Here is a 19,338-nt window from a genome sequence, read left to right as displayed (position 1 = left end):
GAGATTGTCTAATAATACAAATGATTTTACTTACTCCATCTGGGACAAGGGATTATCTGGACAAAAAACTTTGACGTTTGTTAAAATGTTCTTATTTGGTAGCCTGATTTGAAATAATCATTAAATTGACATTCAACTGCATAGAAAATCGTGGCAGTGATTAATCAGTTATGGTTTTACAGGAAATTTAAAATGATGCTAAAAGTTTAACTCAATTTTTACTGTATAAAATTGGACAATTGAAATCATAACAAGTTGTCTTATTTTTATAACTATGTTCCTTGGTTAATTCTAAATTATGTTGTAATAAATACTGAGCTATTTTATTCTACTAAGTGGTTCTTTGAACTTATATATTTCTACCAGTGATTATATATTTTTATACTGTATAGGAAAGAACCTTCCAGTAATGAAAAATGTGGATGTTTAAAGGTTACTTTTCCTGTTGAAAGATTGAGAACATACTCAGTTTTCTTTTCTTTTGGGGTTTTTTTTTTTTAAGGTTCATATCCTTTTTTTTTTTTAATTTATTTTATTTGTTTATTTTTGGCAGCATTGCGTCTTCATTGCTGCGTGCGGGCTTTCTCTAGTTGCAGCGAGCAGGGGCTACTCTTTGCTGTGGTGTGTGGGTTTCTCATTGCAGTGGGTTTCTCATTGCGGTGGCTTCTCATTGCGCAGCATGGGCTTTAGGTGCGCGGGCTTCAGTAGTTGTGGCATGCGAGTTCAGTTGTTGTGGCTCTCAAGCTCTAGAGTACAGGCTCAGTAGTTGTGGCACACGGGCTTAGTTGCTCCATAGCATGTGGGATCTTCCTGGAACAGGGATCGAACCCGTGTCCCCTGCATTGGCAGGCAGATTCTTAACCACTGTGCCACCAGGGAAGTCCCTCAGTTTTCTTTTAATAAGATCTATCTGATGAATTAGTGTAAAGATTACTAGAACATAAAATATTTTTAGGGTTTTTTGGGGGGAGTTTCAGTTTTAAATAGTAATGTAGAAAAAGATGTTATGTGACTAAAGTGTATTACAGGTCAGAGCATCCCAGCCTTGATGCCACAGAAATGGATGTGCTTGGATTTTTTTGTTTTTAATCTCAGCCCCCTTTTGGGCTGAGCAACACTTAATCTGATTACCTCTTAGTCCAAAAAATAAAATTCTCTAAATAACTATAAAGGTTATATAACAGATGATATCAGAAATTATTTTGTAAGCCACCGAAGTTTGATAAGGCAAGATGATGAGCTCCAGGTGGACATAATTTTACCTATTTTGTTACTTCTGAAAAATTAGAATTAACTGAATATCCATTCTATCCATGATCTGTAAACCCAGAATTAGAAGTCTTTTGTCTTCATTCCTTGTCTTACAAGAGGTGTTCTTGCTGTTTAAATTTATGGAAACTAGGGGAGATTTCTAAAAGCTGCCAGCAAAAGTTGAGGAGGAGAGGAAACAAAAATTAGAACTAGTTGAAAGAAAATTATTATTATTCATAAATATGCATAAGGATCACTTTGAGAGTTTTTGGATAACTTTTATTTTGTAATTTGTTTTAGAGAAACATTGCAAAAATTATACACAGACACTAAACATTTTTTTTTGTAATGTTGAGCCTTTTTTTAATTTATTTTTATTTTTGGCTGTGTTGGGTCTTCGTTTCTATACAAGGGCTTTCTCTAGTTGTGGCAAGCGGGGGCCACTCTTCATCGCGGTGCGCGGGCCTCTCACTGTCGTGGCCTCTCTTGTTGCGGAGCGTCTCCAGACGTGCAGGCTCAGTAGTTGTGGCTCACTGGCCTAGTTGCTCCGCGGCATGTGAGATCTTCTCAGACCAGGGCTCGAACCCGTGTCCCCTGCATTAGCAGGCAGATTCTCAACCACTGCGCCACCAGGGAAGCCCAACACTAAACATTCTTTACTCAGATTCCTCAGTTGTCAGTTGATTGCTTTTGTCTTATTATTTTCATCCCCCACTCCCCTTTATACTTTTTATTTTTATTTCCTGGAACCATTTCAAAGTACTTGTAGACAAGTCTTTGATCTAGAACATTTCCCAAGTCTTGTCTTTCACGACCTTTAAAAGTGAAGAGTGCATGGCTTCCCTGGTGGTGCAGTGGTTAAGAATCGCCTGCCAATGCAGGGGACACAGGTTTGAGTCCTGGTCTGGGAAGATGCCCATGCACCACAACTACTGAGCCTGCGCTCTAGAGCCCGTGCTCCACAACAAGAGAAGCCACTGCAGTGAGAGGCCCGCACACTGCAACGAAGAGTAGCCCCTGCTCATCACAACTAGAGAAAGCCTGTGCGCAACAATGAAGACCCAAGGCAGCCAAAAATAGATAAATAAAATAAATAATTTTTTTTAATTAATAAATCTTTTTTTATAAAAAAGCAAAGAATACAAATAAAGTTACTTTTTGAGCGTCTCTCAATTGGGCTCTGTCAGTATTTCCTCAAGATTAGATTGAGATTTCATTTCTTCACTGGGATACTACAGAAGTATATTTTTCAGTGCATTATGTCAACAGGCACACAAGTCAGTTTGTCCCGTTACTAATGATGTTATTAACATTTACTGTTTGGTTAAGATGGTATCTGCCAGGTTTTCTACTGTAAAGTTAATTAGTAAATACTTATAATTAATAAGTTAATGTTTTGTGGCAGGTACTTTGAGACCGTGTAAATATCTTGTTAACCCAGCATACTTTTTTACCCATGAGTTTTTCAGCCACTGATGCTTCTTGCTTAAAACACTATGATGTTTCCCAAAGTGGTAGTTCATATTGTTTCATTTAATTACATTACTTTGTATCAAGGAGTTTATCTCCTTTGCTTTAATTACATTAATTCTAAAAGCTGTCCCCATTTTAATTATTTATCTCATTATGTTTCCATAATAAACCATTCTACAATTATTTATCAAGCCACTAAGCACCAGACACTTACAGGGGCAAGTGACATCCTAATGTAAGGTATAGCTTCCTTTGTCCCCTATTTATTTTGTTTTTATCAGCATGGATTTCTGTTATTCACTAGGCTATAATTTATTTCTATTAAAATTTAATGTTCTTGTTGGCATCTATTAACCTTTTCATATGTTTCCATTATTCTTTGAGAACTTTGACATAAGACGTTTATATTTTTCCCTGCCTCAGCCTGGAACTAGCCATATCTCCAAGGAATATGGTTCCTTTTAGCTGAGAATGGCATTTAGAAACCAAAATCTGTTCATTGCTATTAAGGTGTCACTGCTTCTGGATCTCTGAGTGGACAGAGGTGGGAAATACATTGGTGTGTTTGTGAACTACACAGTTATGTCTCTAGATTTACTTTCAGTTATTTTCTCATATCATAAGGTTTATTCTAGTCTTGGATATCCCTTTTCTCTATTTACCTGCCTCAGCATATATACTGTTTGATCAGTCTCTTGTATGTAACTGCTCCCCTGACTACGGGCTGTCTTCAGCCTCAACATACTAGCCAAGAATTTCTGGGTGGCCTTTCCAATTTAAATTATTCATGTATGGAAAACTGATTCTAGGGAAGAAGGTTGACTTCCTTTCAGTAGCAACACTTGTTTTTCATTTCACCACATGATATTTTTAATTAATAAGCATTAGAGTTTTCTCTTAAATCTGAGATATCTTAACCTTAAAAGAATGGATTCTTTGAGGGAAACAAAGGTAATTTTGGAATAGGTACGATTTTCTTGAAAGACATAATGGGTTTACCCCTGGAGAGAGATGGAGTCTAAGAAGGGTGCAAAGGAAAGTTGGACAGATACATCTTTTTCTTTTTTTTTCTTTTTTTTTTTTTTACTGATATATACAGGTTTAATGATACAGTGCTCTTCACAGACGGCTACAGAGACTGTAAACTATTATCCAGAAACATACAACCATACAACACAGACCACTTAGCCAGATATAAAATAAACTGGCTTCTTGTAACTACCCTGTAAACACTGCAGCCCTTCCTCCATCCAAAAATGACCCTAATCTCACATGAAAACAGTTATTGTAGAGGAATCAGAAACCCAGCTTTGTGGCCAAAAGTAAAAACCAAAGGAAAAATAGCAATTCAGTGGTTAACTGGTGAAAGCAGGAAACCTGGTGCCCTTCACTGCGCTGCTTTGCTCTTCTTACTCTTGCTCTTTTTGTCCCTCTTCTTCAGCCCATCCATGTTAGCTCTCAATAGGTTTGAATAAGCCACCTGAAACTTACTCACTTCTTTGGAGCTCACCACAGTGCTGATCTTCTTTTTCCGATCAGTAGCTCTTAACAGACACTTGTTGTCTGAGGGCTCAAAGCCCTCCACAGAACCCTTCCTTGGAATGGGTTTAGTTCGACCATCATCAGGTGGAGGAAGTTACGGGAAGGCGGGGACGCGCGGCAGACAGACTCTGCCTGTGGCTCCCAGTCACTGGGCACCCGGGCCGGGGCATCGCTCGGCCTCCCAGCTCCCTTCCGGCCTTGCTGCATCCACAGCTGCTTACAATTCTTCAGGGTGATGAACACGCTGCCCGACAACCGGCACTTCTGGAAGAGCCTGGTCAGCTCCGTCAGGAACTGCTCACTTTCCAGCAGCACCATCCTGGCGCTGCCAGATTTGCTTCGTCAGCATTAAGTCCCAAGCCGTTGGAGATACATCTTTTTCTTTAAATCTAGGCTTTTTCCCTTGTATTATTTCTGAGGATTTGGATTTCTGACTTGTTCAGTATTAATTTGTGGGGTTTAGTGTACTATAGATGAGCCAGGAAGCAATGATTCTAAGGGAAATCTTGTTTCTTATTTTTTAAAATGGACTTTAAACTTTTAATTTTGGAGCACAGCTTATATAATTTAGTGTTTTCTTACAAATTAGTTGTTGAAATTCTGAGACTATAAAATAAAAATTTTAATGCATTTAAAAATTCCTTAGAGAAAATAGAGTCATATTTGTGGAATTCTTATTCTAGCTCTGCCAGTTTTCCCTTATCTCTGATTCTCTTTTAGAGATAATGTTGTAGTGATGTTTATCCACTAATGGTATTTCATTTTAAGATTTGTGGGTATCACTCTACAGAAACACATGTATTAGATGTAGATGTCATGTAAATGTGAGACATAAATTGTAAATATGAGTGACACTTTTGAACACACTTGAGTTTTTAATAAGTTTAATTTTATCCTAGCACCACAGAGACCTTCAGATTGGTCCAAAAAGAAGAAGGAGCCCTTGGGAAAATTGGCTTCTTTATTTAAACTTATTGTGAGAGTGATCTATTCTTTCCACACTCTGAGCCTCAAGGAAGTACATTCTGATACTCTCCTCACTATTGGCAACTCAATCACCAGCATTCTTTCCAATGTACTTGGACATATTTCTTTGCCTTTTATGATCCGAAAAATATTTGCAACTTTAACAAGACCTCTGGCATTATTTTACGAAAACTCAAAGTAAGTATTTTGGCTTAATAACTTTGAATTAAACATATATAACTAGATTTAGGTAGCAAACGTTTATTGTTTTCATATCAGCTTTGCTGTTAAAGATCTTAATCTTTAAAGTTTAGTGGAAAGGGTAATATATGAAACTATGCTTTTGTTAAAAAGATAGTTCAAGTAATAAATAAGTATGAGGTAGAAATTGGAAGTCACTTTATTTTTCATGATTAATCCAACCCTCTTTTTACTTCAGTGCATGTCTTTTCAGAACTGTTAATACAAAAAGCATACCTCGTAAATGTATGATATATATGACTTGACATACTGCTTTGCAGTTCATTATTATATACAGTATGCACTTAGGATATTGGATGCATCTTGCATCATACACCTAAGAGTCTCATTGTTTTTAAGGTCTGCGTAGGGCTTCATGAAACTTTACCCAATTTCCTGTTGGCGGACATATGTTTTCTAGTCTTTTTCCTTATAACTAACAATATCACATTTGAGCATATGTGTACATAAATCATTTGCCACTAAATAGCAGAACAGGGCCCTAAAATTGAAATGGTTGGTTCAAAGGGTATATGCATTTAAATTTCTGAATTACCCTCCAGAAGTTTGTATTAATTTACATTACCTTTTACATTTGAACCAAAGAAACCAGTGCCTAAAAAACAACATGAAAAAATCCCAAGTAACATACCTGAAAGAAGCATTTTGGAAGAATTCATTAATGTTCTTTATAGCAAGCTTGTGTGGTTCAGTTATAATACAGCTTGTCTTTCATAAATTCACAGAGAAATCTTTAGGAACAGATTTTATAAACTACAAACTAGAACTCCAAATCCATTAAGTTTTTGCAAATCTTCTTTAGTCCTTAAGTTCATCAAAAATAATAATGCTTTTTAAAAAGCATGGAAACAAGTGACTGGTATTAATACTTCGGGTCTATTCCAGATGTTTTTCTTTAACTCCTATTTTAAAGACAGGTTTGTTTCGTGTTTAAATGTTTGCAGTTTGACAATTTTTGTTAGGTCTTGGGGCACCTTTGTATATCACTACACGTGTCTCTTTTTTTTTGTGCTGCATTATGATATTTCTAGGTTTAATGTTCTAAAATATAAATGGTACTCTGTTTTTCTTCATAGGTTTGATGAAGTTCCTAAAGTATATAGTTGTATGAACAACAAGGTAAAAATAGACATTGTCCATAAAATACACTTTCATGAAGAAAAATTTTAGGATTTAAATAATTGTCTTCCTTAAATATAATTTTGCTGATTTTTTTTTAAAGGGTCATTATTACACCTTAATTTTAATGAACTTTTAGTAACAAGACGTGGATATAATCAAAGGATAGTTTTTTAAAGGAAGATTTAATATTGCTTTAAATTCATATAACTCATCTCCTGTCTCATCCCTTTATATATGAAAGTAATTGGTTCCAAGGTTTTTATAGGTAAAACTTATAATTTATGTGAAAACATAATTTTTTCTGTTAATGGAGAATAAGCTTGAAATCAAGCTGTTGTATCGATAAAGTAAGTTCTTGCCTATAAAGAGTGTTATATATTGAAGGTGATGGGAGCTTTAAAAAAAAAATTGAAATAACAGCATGTTCTGTGAGTTTAATTTAGTATGCTTTGTGCTTTTATTTTTTCTGTTTGAAAAGTAACATTTCTAAGTGTTATCCTAATGAACTTTTTCTTTTTCCTAGTTAGAAAAGCTACTAGGAGAAATTATTGCTTGTCTACACGTCAGCTACACTGGGACTTATGACAGTGAACTTCTTGAACAGATCTCGCCATTATTATGCATAGTATTTTCACACAAGAATAAACAGATTAGAAAACAAAGTGCTCAGTTCTGGAATGCCACATTTGCTAAAGTGACGATGTTGATTTATCCTGAGGAGTTAAAGTATGCTAACAACAAAACTCTTTTATACAGTTACTCTGTTCCGATTATGTATTGACATTTTGGTTTTAACATAAAATTTCCTTATGAGGAATCATTGCAGAGGATTTCTTAGTTGAAATATTATTATTTGGAGTACATGGTGATGATTAAAATTATCTGACCCTTTGCTTTGGTCCTTAGAGTAACCTTAGTTTTAGGAACATAAAAAGCAATTTCAGATTATCCTTAACAAAAGAAATTTCCAGCAAAAGGCAGGAAATTGATGGCTGTTAAATCTAAGTGACATGTACTTAATGTAACAGTCTACTTTTGCTCAAAATTTTATGATTAAAATTTGGAAAATTGGAAAACTTTTTAAAGAATAAAATTCAGAAACTGAAGAGTTTAGTGAAAAATTCAAATATTGTCTGTAATTTCTCCCAGTTTTATATATGTGGAGTAAAAAAGTCTTTAAGTTGGCTGTATTTTGCCACTTTAAAATTATAATTAAAGTGTTCTTGTTAATGTGTCATCAGTACTGCTTACTTAAGGCATATATATTTATGTATTTTTTTGAAGACCAATACTAAAACAAGCCAAACAAAAATCTCTGCTTCTGTTGCCTGGTTTGGAAAATGTTGAAATTATTGAGGAATCCAGTGGACCATATTCAGATACAGTAAGTTGTGTGTCGGGGTGGGGGGGCGTTGTTTACTTTTGCATGATGTTTGAGTAGTTCTTTTATTGCGTTTCAGTGTAGTTTTAAAAAGGACAAAAGCTTAGTATGTTTTACTGAAGTGATAAACAAGTAAAACCTGAACAGAAGTGTTCCGTAACAGTTTTCCATGACGTTACTTGTGTGGCCTAGAAAACTTATGAATTAAGGGCAGTCAGTTTCACCATGGAGTCTCATTTAAATAATCTCTGGTTCTTGTTCATTAATGATCTTTTTTATTTAACTATGGCACCTTGTATATTGTTTTGCAAAGGTTGGAATTATTGAAATATATGGTTAAATGTTGCTTTATATAAACTGGGAATACTAGTTACTAATCCCTATGTAAGCAAGAGCTACACTTCATTTTCTCATTTCTTTGCATTGAATCTCATTCATTCTGCCAGAGAAACACATCCTTGATATCACATTATCCATTTGGACCAAGGTTACTTTGGCTAATAGTACTTGATTACGGTCTAAAGATGAAGAAGTAAAGATAGAAGCACTATATATATACTCATCAGGTAGAACACCCTTAGGCAATTTTTTCCTATTCAACAACAAATGGAGTCTCACTATTTTTTTGTTTAGAACCTTAAGAGAAATGCTCTTACTTAGTTTTGGTTTTTGGGTAGAATAAAAATACTTATCAGATAATTATCTAGACTTGTTTAGACTCCTTCAGTGTAATTTGGCCTGAAAAAGCCATATTTTCTGTTGGGAGGGACCTGATAGTATTTTCTGTCATGTATGTTTTATTGTTTAAAGTTTTATGGCTTTGGTTTTTCTTTTAAAACAATTTCCAGTAATAAGAGTGGTATTTGAGTTCAATAATTCGATTCATTTTTATAGTGTTTATTTGATATGTCTTATTTTCAAGATGCAAAACAACTATTGCTATATAAGTTGGAGACAACAAATCTTTGCTGTTACTGCATTAGACAGTGGCTTTCTTTGACATGATCTTAGTAGATATGAATAGTCAAAAGAAATTTGAAATGAGTATTGATTAGACTGTAATTATCAAAATGTGAAAAGGATAAATAAAAAACATTTGCACATAATGAAATTGTTTTACTTTTACAAAAACAGACAGAAAATTCACAGTTAAATATGAAGATAAGTGGCATGGAAAGAACCTCAAGTGGAAAAAGAGATTCTTTTTTGGCACAAACAAAGGATACAAAAGACAATATGAAACCACCAGCTAAAGTATGTTTTTCAAAGTGTATTTAATAGAACTTTTAAAATTAAAGTATGTGGTAGCTTGCAAATATACAACTTTTGATTGGAAGAAAAACCTGTTAAACACTAAATAAAAGATGGGATTGTAGGGAAATAGTAAAGTGTGGCCTGGGAAGACTATTAAGATGGCATGGTAACCTAGAAGCCTTGGGAGATGATTACTTCTTAGTAAAGTTAAGTCTGCATAACACTGAGCATTTGTTTAGTATATTTACTCGAGGCAGCAGCCCCCTTGAGGTGGAATGAAACTAAATAAGATTAACTGTAACATAGGTAGCATGAAAGGAGAATGTTTTAGAACTTCTGTTATTGAATAGGAAGAGAATGTATCCGCAAGACATCTGTTGTAAGCTCATATATAAAACTAAATATCTAGTAGCTAGTGGCCAATTAACCAATTTTCAGATAATAATTCTTCTTCCAGGACCTCCAGTAAAGGGGTGTTCTGGAATTTTGAGACCATGGCCTTGGCAAAATGAAAGAAATACGTTATTTTTAAAGAATAACTTTGACACAGTCTTGTAGCAACTGAAAAGTAGAATGAAAACAACTGTGCTGAAAATTTGTAAAAATGACATTATGGTACCAATATTATTGGTATGTAGGACATATTATTTTGGCACCTTTTACTTAATTTGAGTAGTTTGTGCTTCAACTTGAAACTGCAGATATACTTTCCTCCTGCCAAAACACTTGATTTCTGTGTGTTGGCCTGAAAAACATTTGCCCATGCTTTTTTGGTAAGCACACATTTGCCTACATTTTTTTTTTTAAAAGGAAATGGAGATCCATTGTTTGTTTTTTTAAATAAATTTATATATTTTATTTATTTATTTTTGGCTGCATTGGGTCTTCACTGCTGCACGCTGGCTTTCTCTAGTTGCAGCGAGCGGGGGCTACTCTTTGTTGTGGTGCGTGGCCTTCTCGTTGCGGAGCACAGGCTCTAGGCGCATGGGCTTCAGTAGTTGTGGCACGTGGGCTCAGTAGTTGTGGCTCGCGGGCTCCAGAGCACAGGCCTCAGTAGTTGTGGTGCACGGGCTTAGTTGCTCCGCGGCATGTGGAATCTTCCTGGACCAGGGCTCAAACCTGTGTCCCCTGCATTGGCAGGTGGATTCTTAACCACTGTGCCACCAGGGAAGTCCTTGCCTACTTTTTAAAGAGGTATAATAATTTTTATTTTCTGAGTATTTAGTAGAGGCAGAATGAAAGTTAAGGACATGGTACTAATTGTTGTTAACCAGGAATATTGTATGAGTTTGAACTTCAAACTTCCTAGTCATTATCAAAAACCTTTATCAGAGTGCCTGAAGAGAGATTGATTGAAGTATTGGAAAATAATTTGGAAACTCAAAATGCGCATTAACGTTTTCAATTTGCAGTTGAAACTAGAGTCTTCGACTCCAAAAGCAAAGAGTGAAATGCCTTTGGAAGAAGAAAAGTCTACTGACTTTGTGTTTATACCTCCAGAAGAAAAAGAAACAAAGGAAAGGATACTAACTGAACACCAGAAAGAAGTACTCAAAACAAAGAGGTTTGTAGTACTTTTATCTTGAATAGAGTATTCCATATTTACATTTAGATTTCATGCGGCAAACCATAATTTTGAGTTTATAACTAAGATACTGTGTATTCTGTGCTGCTATATTTTAAGTGTCAAAAAGATTGTGCATAACTGTATTTCATAATGTATAAGGCTGCCTTGAAATGCGCTAAATGTTTCTAAACAATTCCTTTATTGAGGTATGGGAGGAAAAGGTAGGGGAGATGGTTTCATGGAAAATCTGGAAAATAAGCATTTAAACCTTGATTTTATATTATTCTTAAAATGTAACTAGATGTAGAATTGTAAGTTTAATTTCTAGTTGTAGGAATATCAGATATTGAAGTTGCTTATAAAAAAATCCTTTTCAGGTGTGATATTCCTGCCATGTATAATAATCTGGATGTTTCACAAGATACTTTATTTTCTCAGTATGGTCAGGAAGAGTCTATGTAAGTATGGAAGTTGTTGAAGTAACTGGTTTTCTAATTTTTAATTAACAGTATTCTAATTTATGCAGTTATTTATTTCAGGGAAATTCCTACTTTAACTGAAAAATCCAAGGAAGATTCCAAGATGATATTTAAGGTATATTTGGTATTTCATATTTTGGGGTTTTTAGAATCACCCTTCCATTATTATGGAGTCTCTTATATTAATGTTAAGATTTATTGTATAATCTCTTAACTTTCCTTAGCAGACTTTAGCAGAATTATAGTCATTATATGTGTGGGTCTGCATCTGTGTGTGAGTGCATGTGTGTTTAAATGTATTTGGCTTTATTGAATACTTACAATTGGAAACATAAATTAATGGGCATCTACCATCACCTTTGGAAAATTTGCAAAATATTGAAAGTCACATTGCCCTTTGAATTACTAAAGCTTTACACAAAAATTTCCCCAGAAAGTCAGACTTGTTTGCTGGTTAATCTATATGTATATGTACATTTCTGTGCAGGAGGAACAAAAGGAGAGTGACATTGTCATTCCTCAACATGTCATGGAAAACTGTGGTATGGATGAACACCTTGAAAAGGCTTCCCTTTCGAATAATGAGTGTGGTTCTATTGAGGAAACCAATCCAGAAATACTGAGCAGTAATGATGCCAGGAAAAAGGCTTTAATTGTATCAAAGAAGACGCCAACTGAATGTGCATCTAGTACAGAAAATACATTTGGTGTCAGCAGTAGCTCGGTTTCTAATGCCACTATTTCTGGAACTCCTCCCCCACAGCCTGCAAGTCGAAGGCAATCCTTTATTACTTTGGAGAAGTTTGATGGCTCAGAAAATAGACCCTTTAGTCCATCCCCCTTGAATAATATGTCATCAGCTGTTATAGTGAAAAATAACCAGGAAGGCACGGCTAAAACAGATAATCCACCAAAAGCAAAGAAAAGAGAAGTGGCTCTTTCAAAATCTGACTCTGCAAAAACAGTGCATGGGATTAAGAGATCAGTCCGAAGGTCGAGTAAGCCTGAACCAATAGGGAATAAAAAGTCTAAGTCCTTGATGAGATCTGATCAGGAGAAAAGTACTCGGGAATCTGTTGATGGCATGGTAGCCTTAGAAAATAACCCACCTGGTTTGCTTAATCAAACAGAATGTGCATTAGATAATCAGGTTCATCTCTCTGAGTCTTCAGTGGAGTATGAGGATACGATGCTTAAACCAACAATAGAAAATACTATACTATTAGAAAACAGTACTGTAGAGGAGAAAACCTTAGAAATTAATTTGGAATCCAAAGAAAACACACCCCCAGCCATAATAACAACAGATCAAACAGTAAATGAAGATAGTCATGTTCAGATAACTCCAAATCATAAAACCCTTAGACGATCTTTAAGGCGACGTTCAGAAACAGCAGAGCCAACCACTGATAGCCAAGATAAAGAAAATAATCAAAAAAGGGAAAGACGTAAGGAAGAAGAAAAGACTCTGCAGAGGAGTCCATTGCATGTAAAAGATGATGTTTTACCTAAGCAAAAATTGATTTCTGAACAAACTGTACAGGAAAATTTAATTGAGAAAGGAAATAATTTACATGAGAAGACTTTTGGGGAAACCAGCGCTAATGCTGAAATCGATGAAAATAGAAGAAAGCCAGATCTTGAGACTACTAAATCTGAGGGAGATGGTGCCCAGGACATTGCAGATAAATCCTCTGAGAAAACAGTAAGGGGACGAACACGGTATCAAACAAGAAGAGCATCCCAGGGTTTACTTTCCAGCATTGAAAACTCAGAATCTGATAGTTCTGAGGCAAAAGAAGAAGGTTCTAAAAAGAAAAGATCTGGAAAATGGAAAAACAAAAGCAGTGACAGTGTTGACATTGAAGATCAAGAAGAGAGAATGGTAAAACAGGAATGTATAAAGGTTGAAAGTCAGACACATGATTATAAAGGGAATTCTGAAGTAGACAAAGATACAAAATCTCAGATCTGTGAAAAAGAAGAAAGTAATACTGTAACTCTTCAAGATTCTACAATATCTTCAGAATTATTACAAGTTTCTGGTGATGTATCAAATACCTCCGAGGGAAAAAGTAAAACTGACAAATGTGCAGAACCTTCCTTTTCAAATCCTTCTGTACCAGAATCAAATCTAAGGACTAGAAATGCCAATAAAAGATTGCATAAGCGAGATTCTCTAGAAAATAGTGTGGGTGAATCCTCAAAAACAGAAACATCAGACATTTCTTTGCTTTCTGAGAAAACTCTTCAAACACTTGAATGCCAACACAAGAGAAGTAAGAGGGTGAGGAGATCTAAAGGTTGTGATTGCTGTGGAGAAAAATCACAACCTCAGGAAAAGTCATTCATTGGGTTAAAGAATACAGAGAATTATGATGTAAAAGTCAGTGAAACAAAAAAGACAGATGTGCAGACACCTGTAACTATATCAGAAACTTCTAAAGCTGATCTGTATTCAGAAGTAAAACTTTTAGATGAGCATCATAGTGTGAATTTTCATTTGGATCTCAAGGAGGAGAATGATACTATTAATGATTCATTAATTATATCTGAAACTGAGTTGAAAGAAAATACTATTCAAGACTTTATTCCTTCTGAAATGGTAAATTTTAAAGAAGAAACTTGTGATAGGGATTCTGAGGTAGCAATATCTCTTGAAAGCCAGGAGCCATCTAATAAAAAATGTAAAACTATTGACCCATGTTTGGGTGACTTCAAAGATATTTCACTGGAATGTTTAACTTTGGAGACCGAAGAAAAAAAGCCAGAGGCTATCCCCAAAAAGGAATTGAGTATTATAGAGAACCTTGTTAATGTTGAAGCAAATGCAGAATTGAATCCAGGAGAAGTAGATGCTATGGAATTGAATGCAGAAAATGATAAATCTGAAGCTAGCTTCTCTAAACAAAAGAGTGTCAAAACTGATATTTCAGAGGAAGAGGTAACAGAGAAAAACAGTCAGAGTACAGATGCACCTGAAGAACTCAGTGCTGATGAAGCAATAACTGTGGAATTTAATTCAGGTATTGGTCATTCTGATGATACCACACCTGTAAAAGTGAGTGCTCAGTTAGAGATTTCTGAACAAATAGCAGTTGGGGAACTAGACAGAGGAAGTGATGAATCTGATCCAGGCTCATCTGGAGAAATGAATGCTGAAATGGAAAATTGTGAAGAAACAGTGATTGGTGAGGTGACTACTGAAACTGACCGTGTCAATGAAACAGAGGATGAGGACTTAACTACCAAAGCCTCTAAGCCTATAGAAGCTGAAACAAAGAGATTGAATGTAGAAATCGATAGTTTTGTTCCCAACACACTTGAGATGAGCACTGAAGAAGGAAAGGTTGACTCTAATAAAACTGAAACAAATATTGAACCTAATAAATTTGAGGAAACAAAATTAGGTGACAGTCAGATGGTAGTGGGAAATGATGGAATTTTACCAGAAGTTCACCATATTTCAGAGAAAGTGGAGGAGACACCACAACCTCTGACAGCTGAAACAGCTGTTTCTGAACTGGTATCAGAAGACAATAATACATCTCCTCAAAAATTAAAGGATGTTGATCCTTTACTCATGTCAGCAAATGACAGTCCTAGTGGCATGCAGACACGCTGTGTCTGGTCTCCTTTGGCTTCTCCATCCACCAGCATTTTAAAGAGAGGACTAAAAAGACCCCAAGAAGATGAAAGCTCATCACCTGTTCACAAGGTAGGGGGATTGAGGCTGAATATTAATGAGTCCATGTTTAATTGGAATATTTTGGCCATATGGTGATACCTGGTGAATGACAGAATATTAGGTTTATATGACCATTCATTTTGAGCATTTACCATGGTGGCTAGGGAAAAGGGCAGGTAGAAGGAAAGGTTGAGAAAGGAGACTGAAGCCCTTTAAATTTATTTATTTATTTAATTTATTGCTTGCTTGCTGCGTTGGGTCTTTGTTGCTTCCCACGGGCTATGTCTTGTTGTGGCGAGCGGGGGCTACTCTTGGTTGCAGTGCGTGGGCTTCTCACTCTGGTGGCTTCTCTTGTGTGGAGCACGGGCTCTAGGCCTAGTGGGCTTCAGTAGTTGTGGCACGTGGGCTCAGTAGTTGTGGCTTGCAGGCTCTAGAGCGCAGGCTCAGTAGTTGTGACGCATGGGCTTAGTAGCTCCGCGGTATGTGGGATCTTCCTGGACCAGTGCTCGAACCCGTGTCTGCTGTGTTGGCAGGTGGATTCTTAACCACTGCACCACCAGGGAACCCTGAAGCCCTTTAGATATTCCTTTATTTCAGGGCACTAAGCTACAGATCTTCATACAACCATCACCATTGTTCACTTTTTGAAAACTTTAGATAATCTCTCATGGTGATTTTTTTTTCTGCTCTTCATATCATAATATATGAGGAAACACTTAGAAACTGATAAAGTAGCTTTAGTTGGCACTTACTATGTACTAGGACATTATGCTGTTTCACATTTAAGTATTTATATAAACTTATTTTCACACCTTGTTTAATTAAAAAGAACAAAAAAATCTTTTTAGGCTGTGCCTTCATTAATTTCTGGATATGATTTCATTTGTAATTATTTTGTTTATGTCCCCATTTTCTTCACTAAAGTTTATCTACTTTGGTTTGTAAACATATGGATTACCTATGTATCTGTTTTAACCCCTGGCCCTGTGACTTGCACATAATTTGTTGAATAAATACAATTTAAAAAGGAAAAGTTGCATGTGCTTACATAACTTGTCCTCTCTATCAAAGTAGATGTTTTGAAAAAGTACAGTGTAGGCATTCCTTAACTTAATTTTGAAACTGAACCTACCGTTTACTGTAGAATACATGTGTTTATGTATACAAATGTGTATATATAAATATAATTATACTGGCACTTAATTTTGCCTTTAGTCAGCACATTTTGAAGACTTCCCCAAGATATACTGAAAATTCTCATATTGAGAATTCAGAGATTAGTTCTTGGGAAGACTTAACACCACTTGAGGTTTTTTCAATTTGGTCTTGGTTTGCTTTTGTTTTGAGGCTCTTACTATTATTATTTTTTAAGTTTAAATAGGCCATAAGGTAAAATGCATTTGATTTCTTCAGTATGCTTTAGATTGTTGGTATCAGTTAACTAGTCATGTTTTGTTTCATAGTAGCTCATTTAATTTTTATTTAGGCAACAGTACAACATACAGTAGTTTTCTGTAGCAGATATGTACAAAATCTGCCCAGTCTTTTGGGAATCAAGACCAGGAGGCATTTATATACATATTTAATGGTTTAAGTGCTCTGTTGTGTGCTTAGATAGCTGAATGAGTGAATAAAGGGTTTAGAAGAGGCCAAAATGACTTCAAGCTGGGCTAAGAAAGACAAAAAAAGCCACCCAATTGCTGACTCTTGTACCCTCAAAGAGTTAAGAACTGAGCTTAGTAAGATATACCAGAGGCCAGTTAGTACTGTCTCTGCCTCTTTACGTTGTTCTTTACAGTCCATAGTAAGCCTGTAAGGTTAATAGAATTTGATTATACAATTTTAACTGTCACATGCAATTTCATTAAGTTTCTGCTGTTATCCTTCTTTCACTCTCCTTGTTGCTGTATTATGCAGTTTAGACTGTAGATAATTGGAATGACCCTTGGTCTTGAGTAATATCTGTGAAAGCAGTCACCAGGAAGAACTACAACTATGTGCAGTTGGCTTCTAGTGAAATAAATTAAGCTTCACATTCTGTTTTTGGCTAACCTTATAATGAGAATTTACAGTGTTTTTTTTTTAACTTTTAATTTTGTTAAATAAAAACATGACCTATGTTTTCAGGTTCGCCGTGTCTCCTTTGCAGATCCTATATACCAGGCAGGATTGGCAGATGACATTGATAGGCGATGCTCTATTGTTAGGTGCCATTCTTCAAATAGTTCTCCCGTAGTAAAAAGTGTTAAAACTTCACCTACTGTGCAATCTAAGGTAAGCTGTAGGCTTTAAAAAATACACATGCAGACGGAATTGTGTTGGGTAATTTGTCTTAAAATTAAATTTAAGACACAAAACTTATTTGGTTTGGTTTATTGTTCTTTTGTCTGCTTACTTGGTAAGCAGACAAGAGGTGGTAAGAGGCAATGATGATCCAGCAAGTCATTGATCCAGTAATACTGTTACATTTTACATTTTCTGAAAATTTTAAGACATTACTGCAGGCTTAAGTTGTGAAAATAAAGTTGTAAAATTTACAGTTATCTAGGGTTCTGAGTTTTTTTTTTCTCCTTTCTTCTATCTAGCATAATACTACTTCAGCCAAAGGATTTCTGTCCCCAGGATCACGTAGCCCTAAATTTAAGAGCTCAAAGAAGTGTTTAGTAAGAAGTGCTTTAGTTTTCATGCAACTTTATATTTTCATGTTCAGTCAGGTGACCTCTATTTAACAGCTTTTGAAATTTATTCTAAGATTGCAGAAATGGCTAAGGAATCTGTGCCATGCCCAACAGAAAGTGTTTACCCTGCTTTGGTGAACTGTGTAGCACCAGTTGACATCATTTTACCTCAGATTACGTCCAACATGTGGTAAGTGGTTATTTAGGCTTCTGGCTTATACCTAGAGATGCCACTTACTTAAGAGGGATATTTAAATGATCAAGGTTCTCATGTTTAGAATTGATTTATATATACTTTCACACACTTTGTTTTAGAAATAAATGAAAATGCAGCTGGGAAGATGGGTGAGATATGGCAATAATAGAAGCATTGATCATAATACAGTAATGGCTAAGATAATTGTGTGCTTAATATTTGCCAGGTTTTGCATACATTATCTTATTTAATCCTAATATAAATACTATAAGGAGTATAATTAGTTCCACTTTATAAGATGTTTGTAAAGGTTAGTCTTGCTTAAGCCAGGTATACACATCAGATTCAAATTTTAAAGTAAATGCACGTATGCCTGTCCTCAGAGTGGGCTAGGTGGGTCTATATAAATTCAGTTATGATTGAGCTTAAATCAGGAAATTCAATTGGGTAGGCCCTTACAAACAGAATAAATATAAAACTATTTGACATTTTTCCTGTTTCTGTCATCTCTTTAGGGCAAGAGGACTGGGACAACTCATTAGAGCCAAGAATATAAAAACAATTGGTGATTTGAGTACTCTTACAGCATCTGAAATAAAAACTCTTCCTATCCGTTCTCCAAAAGTGTCTAATGTAAAAAAGGCTCTCAGAGTATATCATGAGCAGCAGGTAAAAACTTAGATGTTAGTCATAACATCACGTATAAATAAATGATCGAGCAATACAATTACAGAAGTTTGCATTTAAACTATTCTTGCTTAAAAAGCTCATTTTATATGATGCCTTATCTTCCCTTCCCCTGCAGTTAAGAGTAACTTAAAAGATTCATTTATAATTCCATAGATTTGCTCATTTTGTACTGTTATTGTGTATAATACCTCTTTATTCTTTGAATTCTATTTTCCTACCCTCTTATCTCTTTTATTTCCACCAAATAGGTGATTGGTTTCATGGCTGCCATTTCGAAAACCTAGATGTTCAAATCTAAACATTTACAAAAATCTTGCGTATTTGTAGTTAACAGTATTTTGATTTTGATATCCAACACAATTGTGGCCAATTTTTTTTTACTTGTTCTTCCTATCAACTTTTAACACAAACATGTTAGGTCATGGACATTTCTCAAGATTCTTATGAAAGCCAAGATGCTTTTGCCATATAAAAATGTATCAATATATGGAAAATTTTGTGTATCATTTCAGAAGAATTCACAGACTCTCCTGAAACCCATTTAGAAACCCTTTATGTATTCATTGATACTATGCAAAACTGTGAATATATGAAAAATAGGGTTTGTTAAGGGTGAAAGCTGGTGTTCTATTAGAATTTCTGGGACTGGAGTTTGCAGACTGCTGAAGACTTCTGCTGTATTCGTGGAAGTCCTTGATTTACTATTAATTTTACTTGATCTTTAAAAACATATTAACCAGTGGGGAAAAAAAGAACTATTAGTAATTTTCAGTCTGATAGCTGAAGCATT

At 35.3% G+C, this 19,338-nt stretch overlaps 2 protein-coding genes across 2 annotated transcripts in view; one reads left to right on the top strand and one right to left on the bottom strand.

Moving 5' to 3' along the window:
• Nucleotides 1-19,338, top strand: part of RIF1 (replication timing regulatory factor 1) — a 65,877-nt gene that overhangs the window by 29,576 nt on the left and 16,963 nt on the right. The window contains exons 22-34 of the mRNA XM_067741965.1: nucleotides 5,166-5,430; nucleotides 6,570-6,612; nucleotides 7,139-7,341; nucleotides 7,900-7,999; nucleotides 9,131-9,250; nucleotides 10,663-10,814; nucleotides 11,195-11,275; nucleotides 11,357-11,411; nucleotides 11,784-15,014; nucleotides 17,112-17,258; nucleotides 17,570-17,647; nucleotides 17,737-17,852; nucleotides 18,374-18,527. Of these exons, the coding sequence (XP_067598066.1) occupies nucleotides 5,166-5,430; nucleotides 6,570-6,612; nucleotides 7,139-7,341; nucleotides 7,900-7,999; nucleotides 9,131-9,250; nucleotides 10,663-10,814; nucleotides 11,195-11,275; nucleotides 11,357-11,411; nucleotides 11,784-15,014; nucleotides 17,112-17,258; nucleotides 17,570-17,647; nucleotides 17,737-17,852; nucleotides 18,374-18,527 (4,745 nt within the window). The remainder of the gene's footprint in view (nucleotides 1-5,165; nucleotides 5,431-6,569; nucleotides 6,613-7,138; nucleotides 7,342-7,899; nucleotides 8,000-9,130; nucleotides 9,251-10,662; nucleotides 10,815-11,194; nucleotides 11,276-11,356; nucleotides 11,412-11,783; nucleotides 15,015-17,111; nucleotides 17,259-17,569; nucleotides 17,648-17,736; nucleotides 17,853-18,373; nucleotides 18,528-19,338) is intronic.
• Nucleotides 3,780-4,630, bottom strand: LOC137225872 (signal recognition particle 14 kDa protein-like). The gene has a single exon (XM_067739894.1). The coding sequence runs from the start codon at nucleotides 4,582-4,584 to the stop codon at nucleotides 4,270-4,272; it is 315 nt and encodes a 104-aa protein (XP_067595995.1). The 5' UTR covers nucleotides 4,585-4,630; the 3' UTR covers nucleotides 3,780-4,269.

This window comes from Pseudorca crassidens, chromosome 6 (assembly GCF_039906515.1).
Source record: "Pseudorca crassidens isolate mPseCra1 chromosome 6, mPseCra1.hap1, whole genome shotgun sequence".
NCBI classification, from domain to species: Eukaryota; Metazoa; Chordata; class Mammalia; order Artiodactyla; family Delphinidae; genus Pseudorca; species Pseudorca crassidens.
Note: the sequence above shows the minus strand (reverse complement) of the source record. Positions and strands in the feature narration are given on the sequence as shown.

Excerpts from the sequence above, each read along its gene's own strand:
- LOC137225872 (XM_067739894.1), bottom strand. The coding sequence starts at position 4,584 with ATGGTGCTGCTGGAAAGTGAGCAGTTCCTGACGGAGCTGACCAGGCTC.